Source organism: Myotis daubentonii, chromosome 14 (assembly GCF_963259705.1).
Source record: "Myotis daubentonii chromosome 14, mMyoDau2.1, whole genome shotgun sequence".
Classification (NCBI taxonomy): Eukaryota; Metazoa; Chordata; class Mammalia; order Chiroptera; family Vespertilionidae; genus Myotis; species Myotis daubentonii.
In genome coordinates, this window is record NC_081853.1 from 56,711,601 (window position 1) to 56,730,015 (window position 18,415).

The 18,415-nt window shown below is 66.2% G+C and overlaps 1 protein-coding gene and 1 long non-coding RNA gene across 4 annotated transcripts; one reads left to right on the plus strand and one right to left on the minus strand.

The window, feature by feature from the left end:
* Positions 1-2,330: 2,330 nt before the first annotated feature.
* On the minus strand, positions 2,331-2,887 carry LOC132215791 (uncharacterized). Its single transcript, XR_009448617.1, has 2 exons — positions 2,781-2,887; positions 2,331-2,489 (listed from the first exon to the last, which is right to left on the minus strand). It is a non-coding gene; the product is annotated as an uncharacterized LOC132215791 (long non-coding RNA).
* A 191-nt stretch (positions 2,888-3,078) lies between these two features.
* On the plus strand, positions 3,079-18,118 carry LOC132215785 (twinfilin-2). 3 transcript variants are annotated; one of them, XM_059664583.1, is made up of 9 exons: positions 3,079-3,397; positions 6,707-6,784; positions 8,332-8,510; positions 8,883-8,978; positions 9,152-9,256; positions 9,362-9,487; positions 10,151-10,301; positions 10,420-10,541; positions 14,873-18,118. In XM_059664583.1, exons 1-9 carry the CDS (start codon positions 3,373-3,375, stop codon positions 17,963-17,965), a joined length of 3,975 nt encoding a protein of 1,324 aa, XP_059520566.1. In that variant the 5' UTR covers positions 3,079-3,372; the 3' UTR covers positions 17,966-18,118. The 3 variants fall into 3 exon arrangements, with proteins under 3 accessions (XP_059520566.1, XP_059520565.1, XP_059520564.1); XM_059664582.1 differs by lacking the exon at positions 14,873-18,118 and adding an exon at positions 10,926-11,498 and having other exon boundaries at positions 3,230-3,397; XM_059664581.1 differs by lacking the exons at positions 3,079-3,397; positions 6,707-6,784; positions 8,332-8,510; ... (3 more) ...; positions 10,151-10,301; positions 10,420-10,541 and adding an exon at positions 13,711-14,062.
* Positions 18,119-18,415: the final 297 nt, after the last annotated feature.

The window sequence follows — 18,415 nt, forward strand, 5'->3', positions numbered from 1 at the left end:
TGCGAGACGGGTCAGGGCGTTAGCCTGGGACGAGCTGCCGCTGCCCAGTGCTCCCCAGGTCGCAAGGTCCGTGAGGGTTCAGGAGATGCTCGCCTGGCCTGCGAGAGAGCAAGAGGGGAGAGGGAGTGGTGGGGCTGTTCCAGAGGAAGTGCCCGCCCTGGTCCTTTGTGTCGAGCTCCGAGCTCCGTCTCTCCTGCAGGCGGATCTTAGGGGAGGTCTCAGCAGAATGAATACTCATCCGCTTCCTGCTGTGCCCTTTCAGGGTCGAGGTCGTCACTGATTGGTGAGGGCCAGGGCAGGGCTGTTCTCATTGCAGCTGGTCTTGCCTTCGCCCACTGGGTTTTGCTGCTTTTCTGGGCCTGGAGCTGAAATACAGCTGAGGCCTTGATGTGATCACTAGGGAGGTGACCTGTACCTGCTGTCAAATGCTCGGCCAGTCTGTCCCGCCGGCTGTCTCAGTTTCCCTGTTCTGCCTGTCCTGGCTCCCTGGCCCGTCTCATGGGGACGTCTCAGCCCTGCAATCAGGTGAGGCCAATCCCCTGTCACAAACCTCCTGCATCTCTTTTTTAAAAACAACCCCCTGGCGTGTTGCTGAGCAGTTTCTGGATGGCCCGAGTCAGTCTCGCCGCCGGGGTTGGGAGGTGGTGGCCGGAGGACCCAAGTTTGAGAGCCACGTTCCCGGGAGGTTACCGCGTCTTGAGGCTGACTTCCACGGGTGCTTTCAGCAAATTCGCACATCAGGCTGGTCTAAGTCAGTCCTAGGACCCCCCTGTCCCCCCTTTCCCCCTCGTACCCCCTGGTGCTCAGCAGCTGCCCGCCAACTTTGGATGCTCTCGGAAAACCATCCTCGAAGGCAGGAAAGCTCCTCAAAATGTGGCTGCCACCCTGGCTGAGCAGCTCGGCTGGTTAGAGCAGCATCCTGTACGCCAAGGTTGTGGGTTTGATCCCCGGCCAAGGCATATACAAGAATCAACCGATGAACGCATAAGGTAGTGGAACGACAATTGCTCCCTCTCTCTCTCAAATCAATGAATAAAAAAGAAAAAATGCCATGTGGTTGCAGAGCAGCAGCAGCCCCTGGGAACTTGTTCCAACTGCCACTGGGCGGGCCTACAGGACTCAATGAAAGGGCAGTCCACTCCCGGTTCTGCAGTTGGGCAGCCAGGGGCCTTCCTCCCACGGTGGGTCAGGGTCCTGCGTCCGGGCGGCTGTGAGGGGTGAGAGGTGGGCTCCTCGACCCCCTCCTGAGCGGGCAGGTACTGAGCATCATCAGGTCGCTGACTCTCCCCGCCAACATGCCTAAACCACATGCCGATTCCTCGCTGCAGGCTTGGTGTTTCAGCCACTGCCAGGCGCCCTGCTGGGCGCTGGGGGCACAGGGACGAGACTGCCTTCCCAGAGATAAATGTTGACCGCAAATGTGGTAGGAGCTATGACAGCAAGCATCGTGGGCGGTCGGGGGAGTGCTATTTGTTTTTTCTTGGATGATACAGAGGACATGTCTGGGTGTCTATCTTTCACTCTGTCACCCTTGTTCTGGGAAGAGGGCCTTAATCTTCACTTCACGCCACCCAGGTCCACTCTCCCTCCCCAGGTTGAGGGGCAGGGGGGGGCACATGACGGGGCAGAGCCCTCATCTCCTCCCACAACAGTGGTCTCTAGCGATGGGCCCTGCGCTGCCAAAGGAGAGTCAGTCCTGGGCCTTTTTCTAAAAAAACGACTGGAGAGAGAAAGAAAGGAAAACTGCTTTGGTCACTGCTGATGTTCCTGGTGTAGGGTTTCCAGGGGCTGCCCTGGGGGAGGGGCTTTCCTGAGCGCCAAGCCCACCCCGGGGAGGGAGCCGAGGGAGGAGCTGTCACCGTGGACAGCCAGATGCGGCCACGCCTGACGCATGGACTCCCGGACTTGTTAGTGTGGTGAGCGAATACTTTCCTTTTGCGGCTGGAACTCATGTCATCCCTGGACGCTCAAGGGCTGTAACATTAAGTGCAGAGAACATGGGTCCAGCTCCGGGCCCTGCCCCGTTCAGGTGGGGCATCCCTCTCCTGGTTGAGAGGATTCAGCAAGAGGAAAGAATCTTCGAGTCAATCCCATGGTGCATGTAGGCCACAATTTGTTTTTTAATATATTTTTATTGATTTCAGAGAGGAAGGGAGAGGGAGAGAGAGAGAGAAACATCAATGGTGAGAGAGAATCAGGGATCGGCTGCCTCCTGCACACCCCAGCCTGGCGATCGAGCCTGCAATCCGGTCATGTGCCCTGACTGGGAATCAAACCGTGACCTGGTTCATAGGTCCATGCTCAACCACGGAGCCACGCCAGCTGGGCAATTTGTTTATATTTGTATTAGGATTGTACTTTATTGAGAAAAAGGGAAAATGTCTGCGGGACACTGTGCTTCTTTGCCTGAGGGGGAGGGAGGGAGACACCGTACCATCTGGACTGTCAGAATGGAGATGAGAAGAACCGACACCCCCCTGTATTGGGGACTCAGCCACATGTGCCCGAAACACAAAATATGGTCACAGTTAAGCAAAAGCAAAAAGCTGGTTCCTCGCTGCAGCCCAGCCACCCTCACTGAGCACCTACCATGACCTCTGACTGGACCCATGATGGTCCTAGACTCATCCCAGGGGCTGGTGTCAGACCAGGCCAGGCTGCTGGGCGCTGACCAGTTCGTTAGGAGCTGGCAGTGTCTCAGGCTCACCAAGCTCTATCCTCCCCCAACCCCTGGGCCTTTGCACCCGCAGGTCCCCCGGAGGAGAACAGCCCGCTCTGACAGGGGGACCTCCAGGTGTCGCTTCTTCCTAGCGGCCCCTCACATGCTGGCTGCCTGTTGGTGCCCAGTCCCCGCAGGAGGCGCTCAGGCAAGGTCTCCGGGCCAGGGATGCCGCGCAAACACACACACGCACGCACGCCCATCCACATGCGGACCCCTTTCCCGGCCACAAGTGGGGGGACCTGCGGACGCCTCCCGGCTTGCAAACCCAGCTGGCCCGGGGCGGGGGGGAGGGGGGGTGCATAGGCTCGCGCACGCGCACACACACTCACGGAGCAGGACCCTTCCCCGCCGCCCACGGAGGCTGGATCACGCATGCGCGCGGACACGCCCGCCGGCTCCGCGCCCGACGCCCACCCGGAACAAGGAGTGGCCTGTGCGCACGCGCGGCTCTAGTCCCCGCCCCCTCCCGGCCGCGCCCTGGGGGCGGGGCTTGCTGGGGGCGGGTCCTGCGACACCGCCCGGGAAGCAGCGCGAGCTGGGCGGCCCCCGCCACATCCTCCTCCTCCTCCTCCTCCGGGTCCGAGCCAGCGGAGCGGAGCCAGGGCCGAGCCGAGGGCTCCGAGGGCGCGGGCGGAGCAGGGCACGGAGCCATGGCGCACCAGACGGGCATCCACGGTGAGGGCGGATGGCGGGCGGGCTGGGGGCAGAGGGTCTCCACCCGCCGCTGCGCCCCCTCCCCGGCTCCGGCTCCCGTCTCCTCCCGGGCACCAGCGCGGGGAAGCTTCCTGTTCTCTTTGGCAGCCGCGCATCGCCTGGGGTGGCACATCTGGGGGAGGGGGACTCGCTGTGCAGAGTTGGGAGTGGGTGTGCATGTAGGTACCCAGCTGGGGCGGAAGTTTCCGTGTTGTGTGTGCCCTCGGGGCGTGGATGTGCCTGTGTGTGCCCATCTATGGGTCTGTGTGCCTCTCTGGGGGTGGGTGCACCGGATGCGCACATCTGGGGGAGGGTGCACGCATGTTCACTTGCCTTGTGTGTGCAGCCCCGTGTGCGCCCACCGGGGTGCACATCCACTAGTGGCTGGTTGAATGGACACAGTAACATGGGACCATCTGTAGACATCAGTGTTTCGTGACTGTGCACGTCTGTGGGTGTCTGTGTGCACAATCTGGGTGCGTCTCGGTGTGCACTTGTTACCATGGATGCATGTACCGGGTGTATCTGTGTATGGCTTGTATGGGTTTGTGTCTGTCTGAGGAGGGGGTCCTGACCTCTGGCTCCTCCCACACTCCTGCGAGCTAGGCTGGGGACCCCGGACAGGGCCCTCAGAGTGGGATGGGAGAGTGGCCGGTCTGACCTTGACCTCAGGTCCCCTCCATTTTCCACTCTGATCTGAGTCTGCCGGGGCCAGGCTTGGATGGTTCCAGTTCCAGGTTGGGAACATAGAAGAGGGTCCAAGTATGGGGTTTGTGGGGGGAAGGTCTTGGCCCTGGAGACTCCAGGCCAGCTCCCCCCAAGCCCAAGCTCCTCCAGACCAGCATCACCCCCTTCCTCCAAGGGCCCCCGTTCCTCCTTGGACAGGCTGAGAGAGAGGCCGTGGCCAGGAGCCAGGTGTCCTGACCCTACCTGGGCCTCAGTGTCCCCCTCCACTGGCCTGGGCCGCTGCCTGGCCTGTGCAGAAGGTGCAGACTGCCTGCCCAGGGAGCCTGTGGTTTGGCCATCAGCCACTCTTCCCACTGCACTAGGATTCCCCCCCACCCCCACCCTCCCCAGGGCCACCATCGACCAGCCTGACCGCCTGCCTGGATCTCGGCTTGTGGTTGTGGCCACTTGCTGGCCAGACAGCCCTGAGGGTTTCCCTGGCCCCGTCCCACAGGACAGCAGGCCCGGGCCTGGGTCAGGGCCAGCCACCCCCCAGGTGGGCCAGCCTCTCCTGGGGAGGCGTCCAGCCTGCTGGTGACTCAGCCCCACTGGAGAGAACAGTTGCCCGCTGTCCCTTCCTTCCCCTTTGCCTGGTCATTGCTGCTGCCCCAACGGAGGGAGGGGGGGCGGGAATCGGAAGCGAGGGTTCCTCCTCTGAGCTCCAGGCTGACAGTCCTGTGGCCGGGGCCCCACCGCACTCTCTCATTTCCTCCTGCCTGTGAGCAGCCCACCCCTCATTGCCGGCCCTGCCCGGGGAGGTGGGAAGAAAGTTGGCCCTGCCCTGGCCATAGGTGTGAATCTGCTGACCTCAGATCAGGGCAGGGGAGGGACCTGTAACCGGAGGCTCCCAGGTGGGGGGTGGGCAAGGCAGGGGGTGGGGCAGGGGGCATGAATCTTTGATGAGAGGCTCGGGTGTCCCAGGCCTCTCGATTATTGATGGTGGCTGAGGAGGATGGGGGGTTGTCTCTTCCCCTTCTGGGGTGTCACTGCCCTAGAAACACTGGAAGGGACGTGTCCGCCCCCTTTGGGAGAGCTGCGCGGTGGCCCTCCCTCGCACCGCACGGCGCCCGGCGGCCATTAGTGAGACAGTGAGTGTGTTACTAGTGGGGGCCCCCCACGGAGCACTTTCTCCCGCTTACTCCTCACCACGGGCTCCGCGTGGGGGAGGCTGAGCCCCACATTATGGAAGAGTTTGAGGTGCAGTGAGGTCAGGGGTCACATACAGCGACGGGAAAGGTGGCACCCCAGAGGCCAGGTCTTCATCAGGGACCTGCTCGGGCTCTGCAGGTGGGTCGCTCTGCCTGGTCCCGTGGGGCTGTCTTCGTGTCGTGCTGCCCTGAGCACCAAGGACCCGCGGGCTCAGCTGGGACCTGTCCACCCAGTGGCCTTGAGGGTGGTGCCCAGCCCGGTCTCAGGCTCAGGTCGCCCTGCGTGAGGGGCACCTGAGGACGTGACCAGAGTGTGTTTCCTAAAGGCCCCCCCTTGCCCCCGAGCTGGGCCCTATAAATACTCTCTGACCTCAGCCCTCCAGCTGTGTTCCTGCAGAATTCCCCTGACCTCTGCAGAGCCTCAAGGTCATGCTGGCTGGCCCTGTGCACCCAGAGACCGCTCGGACCTGGGTTTCTCCCTGAACCACAGTGGGTCTGTGATGTCCCACGGTTCCTAGCTCCGACCACGACCCTCACCTCTGCACTCGGGTCCCCAGTCATTGGCTGTCACCTCCCAGCTCGGTGGTCCAAGGACCAAGACAGAGTCTGTTTTGAGGAGTTCCTCCTCCTCCATGAAGCCTTCCAGACTGCCTGGGGGTGGGAGCTGGTTGCCTCCCTGTGTCTGCGCATGCCTGTGTGGGTCTGTGTAGCCTTTATACATCCTTTGCCTGCAAACGTGTCTTCGCCAAGCTCTGTGTCTGCCATTTGTGTGTGTGTGTGTGTGTGTGTGTGTGTGTGTGTTAGAACCCCAGGTATGGTGGCTGGGTGTGTGTGTGCGAGTCTAAAACACGTGTGTCCATTTGTGTTAGACCAGCTGAGCGTGTGCTCGTGGACGGGGGTGTTAGCATTCACACTCCTCTGCCACCTGCACGTGTTGACGTGTTACGTTCACATGCTGGGCTGAGTATGTACCTGTTTGTTGCTACATGCAACATGTGCATGTACACACGTGTGTGTCAGTGGGCATAGTGGTCACCGGGGAACTGTCCACGTGTTTCTGTCTGTGGTTAGGACAGTACTGAGTGTCTCCCTGCCCAGCTCGGCGCTGGCCTTCCTCCCACCGGCCTGGCCTGCCCCAGAGCCCGCCCCCTCCCCGATGGGCTGTCCCGTCCCCGCTGCCCTGTCACCAGAGCGCCTCCAGCCAGGCGGCCACTCACCCGCCACCTCTGCTGGCTAAATTTGGGAGCTTATGTTCAGTCAGCTCGGGTTCCCGGTCACATGGAGGGCTGTATTTAACCCGCTCCCCGCTCAGCCACCAGACCCCGCAGGACGGAGCAGGCCCTGCCCGTGTCCCTGCCCGTGTCCCTGCCACCCTGCCCACCGCCGCTCATCCCCACCATGTTTCTTGTGCTTGTAGCCACCGAGCAGCTGAGGGAATTCTTCGCCAAGGCGCGGGCCGGCTCCGTCCGGCTCATCAAAGTCGTCATTGAGGATGGTGAGTGCCCCCTGGGAGCAGGGACGGAGGCCGGGCGCTGGACTCGCTGCTTCCCTGGGAGGTGGGGACACTGACCTCCAGCCCGCTCAGGGCCTCAGTTTCCCCAGCTGGGAACGTGAGGGACCTGTAGAAAGTGCTGGAGGCGGCGTGGTCGTTACCCCGTTAAACAGCAGGAAACCGAAGCTGAGGGGTAGCAGGGCGGGCCTGGCCCGGGGTCCTGCCCCGCGCCCCCCGCCCCGCCCCCCACAGGCTGTGCCGGGAGAAATGGGCTGGGCAGGGGGCAGGGAACAAGCCAGGCCAGGCCCTGCCCCATGTGGCCAGTGCCACTCACGTCCATCGGTGGCTGGCAGGCCGAGACCGGCGTGGCTGCTGGCCAGGGGGAGTCCTACGGAGAAGCCTCAAAAAATGCCCCGCAGAGGGAGAAGGACTCTGAGGTGCAGTGGGTGGGTTCTGGGCTTGGCTGGGCCTTGGCCTGCACCTGGGGACATGAGCTTATGCGGGGGGCCGGGGAGAGTTTGAGCTGAGGCCGGAGGGGGGAGGGTTTGAGGAGGCAGAGGAGTAGATGACGCTTGTGGTGCCAGAACAGAGGGCTCCTCTCCTCCGCTCCCCGCCCGTCTGTGCTGAGGGCCTGTCCCCGGAGATGAGAGGAAGACTCTGGGACTGGGAGTGGGCTGCCCCTCGCCCTGCAGGGCCTCCCAGCCCTGCATTAGCGAGCCCTTAGGGGGGTCCCCCAAAACGGGCTTGGTGCCCAGATGGCTTTTCATGCATTGAATTGACTCAAAGCAGGGTCTGCCCAGATGGAGGACTGGGGGGGCGGGGGGGGCGTCCCGTCCCAGTCCCGCCTGCAGTGGTGGGGCAGCTGCGCGTGCCCCGGAGGGTCCAGGCCCCCCGACGGGCAGCCACTGCCGTCTCCACCTGAGTGTGGCCCACTCCCAAGTTTTCTAGAGAAACCAGGAACTCCCCTTTTTACGTAAAACTCCCGGCATGAAGATGGGGGCAGCATAGGGAAGGGCGCTGGCAGTGCTGTCGGCCGACTCAGCCTGCGACCCTGGCTTCCGAGCCGGGCCCCCTCCGAGTTGCGGGAGGGCAGGCTGGGCTGCTGGGCCTGGCATTTGGGGCCCTTGCCCCCATCAGGGGCCTGGTAGCCGGTGCCGGGACCCCTGGCCAGGGCGTGATTGTCCCCTTGCCCCGTGGGCTGGGGCTGTGAGCCCGCCCCCTGAGCACATCTGTCCTGAGAGGCTGTGCGGGGGGCGGGGGCGCGGATGGAGCAGCGAGCTGGTGGCCGGTGGCCGTGGGCACGCGTCTGTGTGTCTTCCTGTGATTGTGCCCAGACCTGTGCGGGCATCACCTCGGCCGTCTCCGTGCGTGTGCGGCGGGAGCAGACCCTGGTGGGCAGCTTGGTCGCTCACCCCCTTGTGCTTCCGTCACAGCCTCGCCCTTCAGGGACTGGGGGCTCCAGGGAAGGTGGGGAGGGTGGCCAGAGGCTGGAGGACCAGGCGGGGGTGGGGGTGGGGGTGGGACTGGGCTCACCCGGCCTCTGCCCCCAGAGCAGCTCACGCTGGGTGCGTCGCGGGAGCCGGTGGGCAGCTGGGAGCAGGACTACGACCGGGCGGTGCTGCCACTCCTGGACGCCCAGCAGCCCTGCTACCTGCTCTACCGCCTGGACTCCAAGAACGCCCAGGGCTTCGAGTGGCTGTTCCTCGCCTGGTCGCCTGACAACTCCCCGGTGAGTCCGGGGGCCCTGCCCAGTCCCGAGGTCGGGGGGAGGGGACACGGGGTCTGAGCGAGACAAGGTCGATCCCTGGCGGCGGGGGGGGGGGGGGGGGGGTGCACATCGGGACCTGCTCCAGAGCGGCTGAAGGGACCAGGCCCTGGGGTCGCCTGCAGCCTCCTGGCCATATCCGCCGGCTCTGGGAGTCAGAGGTTGAGCTGGGCAAGGGCTCCCCCTGCTGTCCGAGCCGCCCCACTGCCTCCGAGCCGCCCCGCGGCGCCCTCTGCCGGGGGTGTGGGCACCGGGGGGGGGGGGGGGGGGGGGTGACCTGCTGCTGGAGAGACAGCCCGGCCTGGAGGGGTCTCACGCTAGTCCCCCGCCGCTCAGGTGCGGCTGAAGATGCTGTACGCGGCCACGCGGGCCACGGTGAAGAAGGAGTTCGGCGGCGGCCACGTCAAGGACGAGCTCTTCGGGACGGCGAAGGTAATGCCCCCGCTGGACCCTCCGAGCCAGGGCCACAGGCCTCAGAGGACGGGGCGGATCAGGGGCACAGAGCGAGTGGGCACCGGGCTGGGGCATGAGTGGGAGGGCTGGGTGCTCAAGGGCTCCTGGCAGCCCGCCCGAGGCGCCCACTTCCGCCTCTGCGTCCGCGGCAGGACGACCTCTCCTTGGCCGGGTACCAGAAGCACCTGTCGTCCTGTGCGGCGCCCGCCCCGCTGACCTCGGCCGAGAGGGAGCTGCAGCAGATCCGCATCAACGAGGTGGGTGCGCTGGGGTCGGGGGCTCCAGGCCACGCCAGGCCTGTGCTCGGCTGGCCGCAGTCAGGCTCGGCAGGTGAGGCCTCGCTCACCGATCGCTGCCCCCAGGTGAAGACAGAGATCAGCGTGGAGAGCAAGCACCAGACCCTGCAGGGCCTCGCCTTCCCCCTGCAGCCGGAGGCCCAGCGGGCGCTGCAGCAGCTCCGGCAGAAGACGATCAACTACATCCAGCTGGTGGGTGCGCTCCCTGCCCGGACCCGCGACGCTCAGCCCCCACCCCAGCCCTGCCCCCGCCTGCCCGCACACATGTGCAAGCGTGCACACCCAGGTCCCCGGCCTGCCCACGCAGCCCACCCGTGTGCCGGCGGGAACACCTGCCTGCCCCACCCCCGCCCCTACCTGTTCCCATTTGGGTGCAGCTGCCGTGTGTCATGGATGCGCTGTTCCCTGCCTGTCCCTGCTCATGGGCGGGGGGCCTGGGACAGTCCCTCCCTCTCTCCGCCCGCTCACGGTACACATGGGGCTCCACTGACTCCTGGCTCTCAGCCCCTTCCTGTCCCAGACTCCGCCTCACCCCCATCCCCCAGGCAGCCCGTTGGCCCCTGTGGTCCAGGCCGCCCCCTCTAGAGCCAAATGGCTCCTCCTTTTCAAGACACGGCCCCCCCCAGCGGCTGGCATCTGAGGGTGGGCTGGTCCTGTCCATGGGCCTGGGGGGACCTCTTCCAGCAGAGCTTTCCCGGGGAGTTAGGGCCGGGACCTCCATGGCGGGGGCCGCGGGGAGGGACGTCCCAGCAGAGGGAGCGCCTGCCCGCCACCCTCCCGCCTCGGGAGCTCGCCGGGCGGGTGGGCCTGGGCCCTGCCTCACCCAGTGCCCTCGCATCCCCCTGCCCTCGGCAGAAGCTGGACTTGGAGCGGGAGACGATCGAGCTGGTGCACACGGAGCCCACGGACGTGGCCCAGCTGCCCTCTCGGGTGCCCCGAGAGGCCGCCCGCTACCACTTCTTCCTCTACAGGCACACCCATGAGGGCGACCCCCTCGAGTCTGTGGGTGAGTGGCACAGGGGGCCCCCGGGCGGGGTGGGGCGGGGCGGGGCGGAGCGGGGGGCGGGGCGGGGCGGGGCGGAGCGGGGGGCCCGCCCGTTCACCCCTCTCGCCCCGGGCTCCAGTGTTCATCTACTCGATGCCGGGCTACAAGTGCAGCATCCGGGAGCGCATGCTCTACTCCAGCTGCAAGAGCCGCCTCCTGGACTCCGTGGAGCAGGACTTCCGGCTGGAGATCGCCAAGAAGGTGGGCGCCTGCGTGTCACCCCGAGGCCGTCTCCCGCCTCCGCCCGGGGCCTGGGAGGGACGGGACGGTGGAGGGACAGGGCCGCTGCTGCCTGTTGGATGGCTGGGGAGACCGAGGCCCTGTCCAGGGCTGCCCCGTTGACTGATGGCCGGGACAGGCCCAAGCCCTGGCTCCGTGTCTCCTGCCCCGGGCCCGGAAGGCGGGGTGACCAGGGTGTGCAGAGCAGTGGGCCCCGGCCTCCATGTTCCTGGAGGTGGCCGTCCAGGTGGGGGTCTGGGAGGAGACCCCAGGCTGGAGTGTGAGAGATCAAGGGGGTGCCCCAGGAGCGGGGGTGGGGAGTCTGGGCCCGCACCGGTGGGGTGACACTGCGTGCCCCACCCCCAGATTGAGATCGGCGACGGGGCCGAGCTGACGGCCGACTTCCTGTACGACGAGGTGCACCCCAAGCAGCACGCCTTCAAGCAGGCCTTCGCCAAGCCCAAGGGCCCGGGCGGCAAGCGTGGCCACAAGCGCCTCATCCGCGGCCCCGGCGAGAACGGGGACGACAGCTAGAGGCGGGCCGAGCCCCGCTGGCCGGTGGACTGTGGGGCCGCCCGCCGCCCGCTCCTCACCGCCGCCCGCCCTCCCGTCCGGGCTCCGGGGCAGGGTCGCTCTGGGGCAGGAGGGCTGGAGACTGACCCCTCTTGCCGCTTCCGAGGGCCACTGGGCTGGCGTTGTGACCTCCCCCCTTGCTCTCCCTGCCCCTCCTCTGTGTGCCCAGCGTGTCGGGGACCCTGCTTGGCTGTCTCCAGGGCCTGGCATGGACTTGGTCCCCAAGGGAACTAAGACCAGGGTCCCGGCACGGCCCGGAACCCTTTGGTCCCAAGGGGTGGGGTCCGTCGGGGCCGGGCAGGGGGTCATGGCGGATGAGATGGTTGAATGCTGTATTTTTTAAAGAATAAAGTATTTTTAAAGCAACACCCGAGTCTGGCCCGAGGGAGCACCTCCGGCCCTGGGCACTGGGGGGCCCTGTGCATGTAACGGCTCCTCCCCAACGTGAAAGGTGTCAGGAGAGATTGTCCGTGGGTGCGAGGGCGCCTCAGATGGGTCCGCCGGTGGCCAGGGGCTCAGCGTGGGAGACGGCACCTCCCTGGGACATGGGGCCGGGTGTGTGGGTTTCCTATGGCTGCTCTAAGTTCCCCAAACTCACTGGCTTTAAATATTTTTGTTGATTTAAGAGAGGAAGGAAGAGGGAGAGGGAGAGAGAGATTGAAACATCCATGATGAGAGAGAATCATGGATCGGCTGCCTCCTGCATGCCCCCCACTGGGGATTGAGCCTGCAACTCGGGCATGTGCCCCGACCAGGAATCGAACCCTGGCCTCCTGGTTCATAGGTCGATGCTCAACCACTGAACCACACCAGCAGGCCAAGCTTACTGGCTTTAAACGACACACATGCACTCTTACAGGACTTTCACTCGGGGAATGAATCCAGGGCTCAGGCCAGGCGTGGGCAGGGCTGGCTCCCCTGGAGGCCTCGGGGGGAATCTGCTCCCACACCTGCTCCAGCGGCCCCTTCCTCCCCTTCAGAGCCAGAGGCTTCCTCTGCCTTGGGAAGGACAGCTCTAATTATAGCCACTTCCCTTTCCTGGTGGCGCAGGGGACCCGCCTCTCAAACCCTTAACTCTGCCTGCCAGCCCCTTTAGGAGGAATAAATTCACAGGTGGGGCAGTGGGACGAGGGGCTCCCTGGGGGCATTCGCAGCCTGCCCCATGGGGAGCTCTGCCCACTGGTCTTCCCAGCCTCGGTGGGGCTGGGCTATGGCGGGTATGTGTGGGCGTCTGAAATCTTGCCGTGTCCAGTCGTGTGTGTGCACGCACGCACAGGCTTCCCTGGCAGCCCCCGGCCACCTCGGGGACCTGGTTTCTGCCCCCAAGGCAGACGGTGGCTGCTGGGAGGGGAGAGGGCCTGGGTCTTTGGTCCCAGGGGACCCGGGAGAGGTTCCCTGGGGCTGAGGACTCAGCGGGGGATGCAGGGGTGAGGACCCGGGTCGACGGCGGGTTCAGCCACTGACCTGGCACTGTCCTTTCTCCTGTGGGCACAGCCCGGGCGAGGGCTCAGGGCTGTCCAACCCTGCAGAAGGGGCCCCGCCCTGCCTCCCCCAGCAGAAGCCCTCTGCGTTCACTCATCATCACTCAGGACCTCTCTGTCCAGCTGAGGGCTGAGCAGCCACAGGCTCAACAAGCAGAGCACCTACTGTGTGCTGGGCACTGGGTGGGCCCTGGGATGCAGTCAGAAGCCGATGTGCCAGCGGGGCAGTCAGACTATATAATAGACGATGCAAAAGCAAAGAAATGGCACGTTAATCGGTAAAAACTTACAAAAGAGAAAAACAGCCAGAAAAGGGGCTCGGCCCAGGATGAAGGTTTATGCACAGGCAGGGGAGGCCCCGCTGAGAGGCCGGCCTGTGAGTGGAGACAGACATGCGGGCCCCCCCACCCCCCCATGGAGGCGACGGAGGATCTGAGAGAAGAGTTCCGGGCAGAGGGAACGGGCCGTTCACAGGCGGGAGCGTCACAGGTGTGGCCAGGCCCGCACAGGGAGGCCGGGGTGGTGGAGCTGGTCAGGGAGGCAGGTCCGACGGGGCCTTGGCCATGATGTGGGTGTGGCTTTGGCTCCAGAACGGGTCCTGGAGGGGCCTGAGCCGAGGAGGGGCCTCCTGGGACCTGGGGCCACGGGAACAGGCGTGGGTGTGAGCACAGAAGCCGGCCACCGTGAGGAGGGGCTGATGGCGTTGGTCTAGGCAAGAGAGGGCGGGCGACGGGCAGGTGCCGGCGGACCTGAAGTGGAGCCCAAGGGCCTGGCTGGGGGGCTGGGGCCCCCTGAGGCTTGGGGCCCGACGTGGGAGGCCGAGCCAGGCTGTCCGGCAGCCCGGCCACGGGGCTGTGCTCAACGGCACCAGGATGTGGGGGATGCAGACGGGGAGGCCCTGCTCCTAGAGGGAGTAGCAGGCTGGGGGTGCAGCTGCAGCCTGGGGAGGCTCAGCTCCCCATCCCCAGGCCCCGAAGACCTCTGGGGCCGGCCGGGCCGCCGGGCCAGGAAGGGCAGGTGCAGGGAGGAGGCGCTGCCTGCGTGCTGCCTGTGGGGCGCGAGGGTGAGAGGGGAGGCCTGGCACGGTGTCGGCATGCCCGCGGGGTCTGGCACTGCCCCCAATGCCCGTTCCTCGGTGAGCGTCGCCTGGGCTTGGGCCCCGTGTCTCCCAAGACCCCCAGGAGACAGGTGTGAGGCCCAGGACGGACGGGCGGCCTTGTTGGGACGGGGCAGGGGGTGGGGGGGCGAGGAGGGGAGTGAAAGAGGAAGGAGCGGGCCTCCTGTCTGCCATCTGACTATGCAAATGGCCTGACTCATCGCACGGCCCCCCAGCCATGGGAGGGAGGGGGCTACGAGGTTGTGAAATTCTCACTTCCTCTGCTGGCAGCAATCAGCGGGAAGGGACTGGCTAAGAGAGACCCTCTGGACAAGCCCCCTCTCCTTGTCATGGTAGGACCGCCGCCCTCTCCCCCCGACCCTGACCCCGGGGGAGGGGATAGCGGGGACCAGGGCCGGGGGGCCGGGTGGGGAGAGAGGTGGGCTTGGCAGCCACAGACAGTAGGGGACCCGCTGTCACCCACATGGCCCCGGAGCACTCCCTGGGCCCTGAGGACATCAGAGCAGAGCCCGTCTCTGAGCAGGAGGCCCCAACCCATTGCATGGAGGAGGAGGCTGAGGCCGAGGGCTGGCTCGCTGTGGCCCAGGGACTAAGGCCAAACTGGGCGCCCAGGCCTGGCTCTGACCTGCAGAAGGTCCAGGGCTCCTGGGCACTGGGGAAAGGGCTGGGCAGTGCCCACCAGAGCCCAGGCCCCGGACGGTCCCCGGCCTGGACCCCAGTGAGAGACCCTCATTCCGGCCTGGGTCTTGGCCAAAGGGAGAGGGAGGGGTTGGGGAGCAGCAGGCGGAGGGTGGAGGGGGCTCCACGCTCAGGAGAGAAGAGAAATGGGCTGAGGACGGAGGGAGAGCGGGGGGAGCCTGGGGCCTGTGGGCGCCTGCCTGGCTCTGGTGCAGCTGGGGTTTGGTTATGAGTGAAAGTCTAGACCATGAGCCTGGGTTCCGGGTCTCAGAAGCAGTTCTGCGTCAACGGCTGAGTCCCCGACCCAAGTCCAGGTTCCCCATGAGCCTTGGAGGCGGGAGGGGGGTGGGCAGAGAGGCAGGAGCCTCCCTGGGGAGGCCTGGGCGGGGGGGAGGACTCGGTGACCTGGGTGGGGAGGTGAAGCTGGGCTGGTACTCAGGCCGCCTGCCCCCTCCCCCCCACAGGGCCCCTGCCATGGCGCCCCGCTGCCCCTGTCTCTCCTGGTTCAGGCCCAGGTGCTGGCCCTGGCCCTGGCCCAGGGCGCCCTGCCCGCCTTCCTGCCCTGTGAGTTTCAGGCCCCCGACTCCATCAACTGCGAGTGGCTCTTCCTGACGTCCGTGCCCCACTTCGCGGCGTCCTCGCCCCGTGGGAACATCACGCGGCTCTCCCTGAGCTGCAACCGCATCCGCCACCTCCACAACTCGGACTTCGCCCACCTGCCCGGCCTGCGGAGTCTCAACCTCAAGTGGAACTGCCCGCCCAGCAGCCTCAGCATCATGCACTGGGCCTGCCACATGACCATCGAGCCCCACACCTTCCTGGCCGTGCCCACCCTGGAGGAGCTGAACCTGAGCTACAACAACATCACCACCGTGCCCGCCCTGCCCCCCGCCCTCCGGACCCTGTCCCTGAGCCGCACCAACATCCTGGTCATTGACGCCGCCAGCTTCAGGGGCCTGCACGCCCTGACACACCTGTACATGGACGGCAACTGCTACTACCAGAACCCCTGCGGCCGGGCCGTGCGGGTGGCCCCCGGCGCCCTCCTCGGCCTGCACAACCTCACCCATCTGTCGCTCAAGTACAACAACCTCACGGCGGTGCCCCGCGGCCTGCCCCCCGGCCTGCACACCCTGCTGCTGTCCTACAACCGCATCGTCTCCCTGGGGCCTGCGGACCTGGCCAACTTCACCGCCCTGCGCGTGCTGGACGTGGGCGGGAACTGCCGCCGGTGCGACCACGCCCGCAACCCCTGCGTGGAGTGCCCCCCGGGCTTCCCCCAGCTGCACCCCGACACCTTCAGCAACCTGAGCCACCTGCAAGGCCTGGTGCTGAGCGACAGCTCTCTCTCCGGCCTGGACACGCGCTGGTTCCGGGGCCTGGGCAACCTCTCCGTGCTGGACCTGAGCGAGAACTTCCTGTACGACTGCATCCAGAACACCACGGCCTTCCAGGGCCTGCGGAGGCTGCGCAAACTCAACCTGTCCTTCAACTACCACAAGGGGGTGTCCTACGCCCACATGACCCTGGCGCCCTCCTTCGGGCGGCTGCGCGCCCTGGAGGTGCTGGACATGACCGGCATCTTCTTCCGTGAGCTCAGCGAGCGCACGCTCTGGCCGCTGGCCCGCCTGCCCGTGCTGCAGACCCTCAAGCTCCAGATGAACTTCATCAACCGGGCCCAGCTCAGCGTCTTCCAGGCCTACCCCAGCCTGCGCCGGGTGGACCTGTCCAACAACCGCATCAGCGGGCCTCTGGGGCCCAACGCCTCCACGCGGGAGGCGGACGCTGGGGCGGCGAGCCGGCGGCCCGCGGGGCACCTCGCGCCGGATCCCGGGGACGCCCCCGGCTGGGAGGACTCCATGCCGACCTGCAAGAACCTCAGCTTCACCTTGGACCTGTCGCGGAACAACCTGGTGACGCTCGAGCCGGAGATGTTCGCCGGGCTGTCGCGCCTCCAGTGCCTGCGCCTGGGCTACAACAGCATCTCGCAGGTCAACGGGTCCCAGTTCGTGCCGCTGACCAGCCTGCAGGTGCTGGACCTGTCCTACAACAAGCTGGACCTGTACCACGGCCGCTCGTTCACGGAGCTGCCCCGCCTGCGGGCCCTGGACCTCAGCTACAACAGCCAGGCCTTCAGCATGCAGGGCCTGGGCCACAACTTCAGCTTCGTGGCCCAGCTGCCCGGCCTGCGCTACCTCAGCCTGGCACACAACGCCATCCACAGCCGGGTGTCCCCGGAGCTGCGCAGCGCCTCGCTCAGGGCCCTGGACTTCAGCGGCAACGCCCTCAACCGCATGTGGAACGAGGGGGACCTCTACCTCCGCTTCTTCCAGGGCCTGAGCCGGCTGGCCAGCCTGGACCTGTCCCGGAACCACCTGCACGCCGTCCTGCCTCGCAACCTGGGCCACCTCCCCCGGAGCCTGCAGCGGCTGCGGCTCCGGGACAACTCCTTGGCCTTTTTCAACTGGAGCAGCCTGACCCTCCTGCCCCGGCTGGAGAGCCTGGACCTGGCGGGAAACCAGCTGAAGGCCCTGACCAACGGCAGCCTCCCGGCGGACAGCGGGCTCCGGCGGCTGGACGTCAGCCGCAACCGCATCAACTTCGTGGCCCTCGGCTTCTTCGCCCCGGCCACGCAGCTGCGGGAGCTCAACCTGAGCCGCAACGCCCTCCGGACGCTGGACCCCTCGTGGTTCGGCGCCCGGGTGGCGGCCGCCCTGACGGTCCTGGATGTGAGCGCCAACCCCCTGCACTGCGCCTGCGGGGCGGCCTTCGTGGAATTCCTGCTGCAGGTGCAGGCGGCCGTGCCCGGGCTGGCCAGCCAGGTCAAGTGCGGCAGCCCCGGCCAGCTGCAGGGCCGTAGCATCTTCGCCCAGGACCTGCGCCTCTGCCTGGACGAGGCCCTGTCCTGGGACTGCTTCGGCCTCTCGCTGCTGGCGGTGGCGCTGGGCGTGGCCGTGCCGCTGCTGCAGCACCTGTGCGGCTGGGACCTCTGGTACTGCTTCCACCTGGGCTTGGCCTGGCTGCCCCGGCGCGGGCACCGGCGGGGCGCGGGCGCCCTGTCCTACGACGCCTTCGTGGTCTTCGACAAGACGCACGCCGCCGTGGCCGACTGGGTGTACAACGAGCTGCGGGTGCGGCTGGAGGAGCGCCGCGGGCGCCGGGCGCTGCGCCTGTGCCTGGAGGAGCGGGACTGGCTGCCCGGCAAGACGCTCTTCGAGAACCTGTGGGCCTCGGTCTACAGCAGCCGCAAGACGCTGTTCGTGCTGGCCCACACGGACCGCGTCAGCGGCCTCCTGCGCGCCAGCTTCCTGCTGGCCCAGCAGCGCCTGCTGGAGGACCGCAAGGACGTGGTGGTGCTGGCCATCCTGAGCCCCGACGCCCACCGCTCCCGCTACGTGCGGCTCCGCCAGCGCCTCTGCCGCCGGAGCGTCCTCCTCTGGCCCCAACAGCCCAGCGGCCAGAGCAGCTTCTGGGCCCAGCTGGGCGTGGCCCTGACCAGGGACAACCACCACTTCTACAACCGAAACTTCTGCCGGGGCCCCACCACGGCCGAGTAAGGGGGGGGAGCGGGGGGGGGGCAGCCGGCACACCCAGCCCCGCCTCCGCCGTGCCCTCTGCCTGGGATGCCCCAGCCTGCCTTGCTCTGCAGAGGGGCCGAGGCCCCTGGCATACAGCAGGCACTCAATAAATGCTCCTGGCAGGCCCACGGCTACTGGGAGGGAAGCTGCCGAGGGGTTGTGTTGCGGGGGGGTGGGAGGGGTTGTTTCTGTAGAAGCTCACGGAATGTGGTCTTTTTTAAAAAAAAAAAATGGAACACGCCGAAACCGGTTTGGCTCAGTGGATAGAGCGTCGGCCTCTGGACTGAAAGGTCCCAGGTTCGATTCCGGTCAAGGGCATGTACCTGGGTTGCGGGCACATCCCCAGTAGGAGATGTGCAAGAGGCAGCTGATCGATGTTTCTCTCTCATCGATGTTTCTAACTTTCTATCTCTCTCCCTTCCTCTCTGT

Excerpts from the sequence above, each read along its gene's own strand:
- LOC132215785 (XM_059664583.1), top strand. The coding sequence starts at position 3,373 with ATGGCGCACCAGACGGGCATCCACG. Across the intron at positions 3,398-6,706 it reads GCACCAGACGGGCATCCACG|CCACCGAGCAGCTGAGGGAA; the intron begins GTGAGGGCGGAT and ends TTGTGCTTGTAG. Across the intron at positions 10,302-10,419 it reads CGACCCCCTCGAGTCTGTGG|TGTTCATCTACTCGATGCCG; the intron begins GTGAGTGGCACA and ends CCCGGGCTCCAG.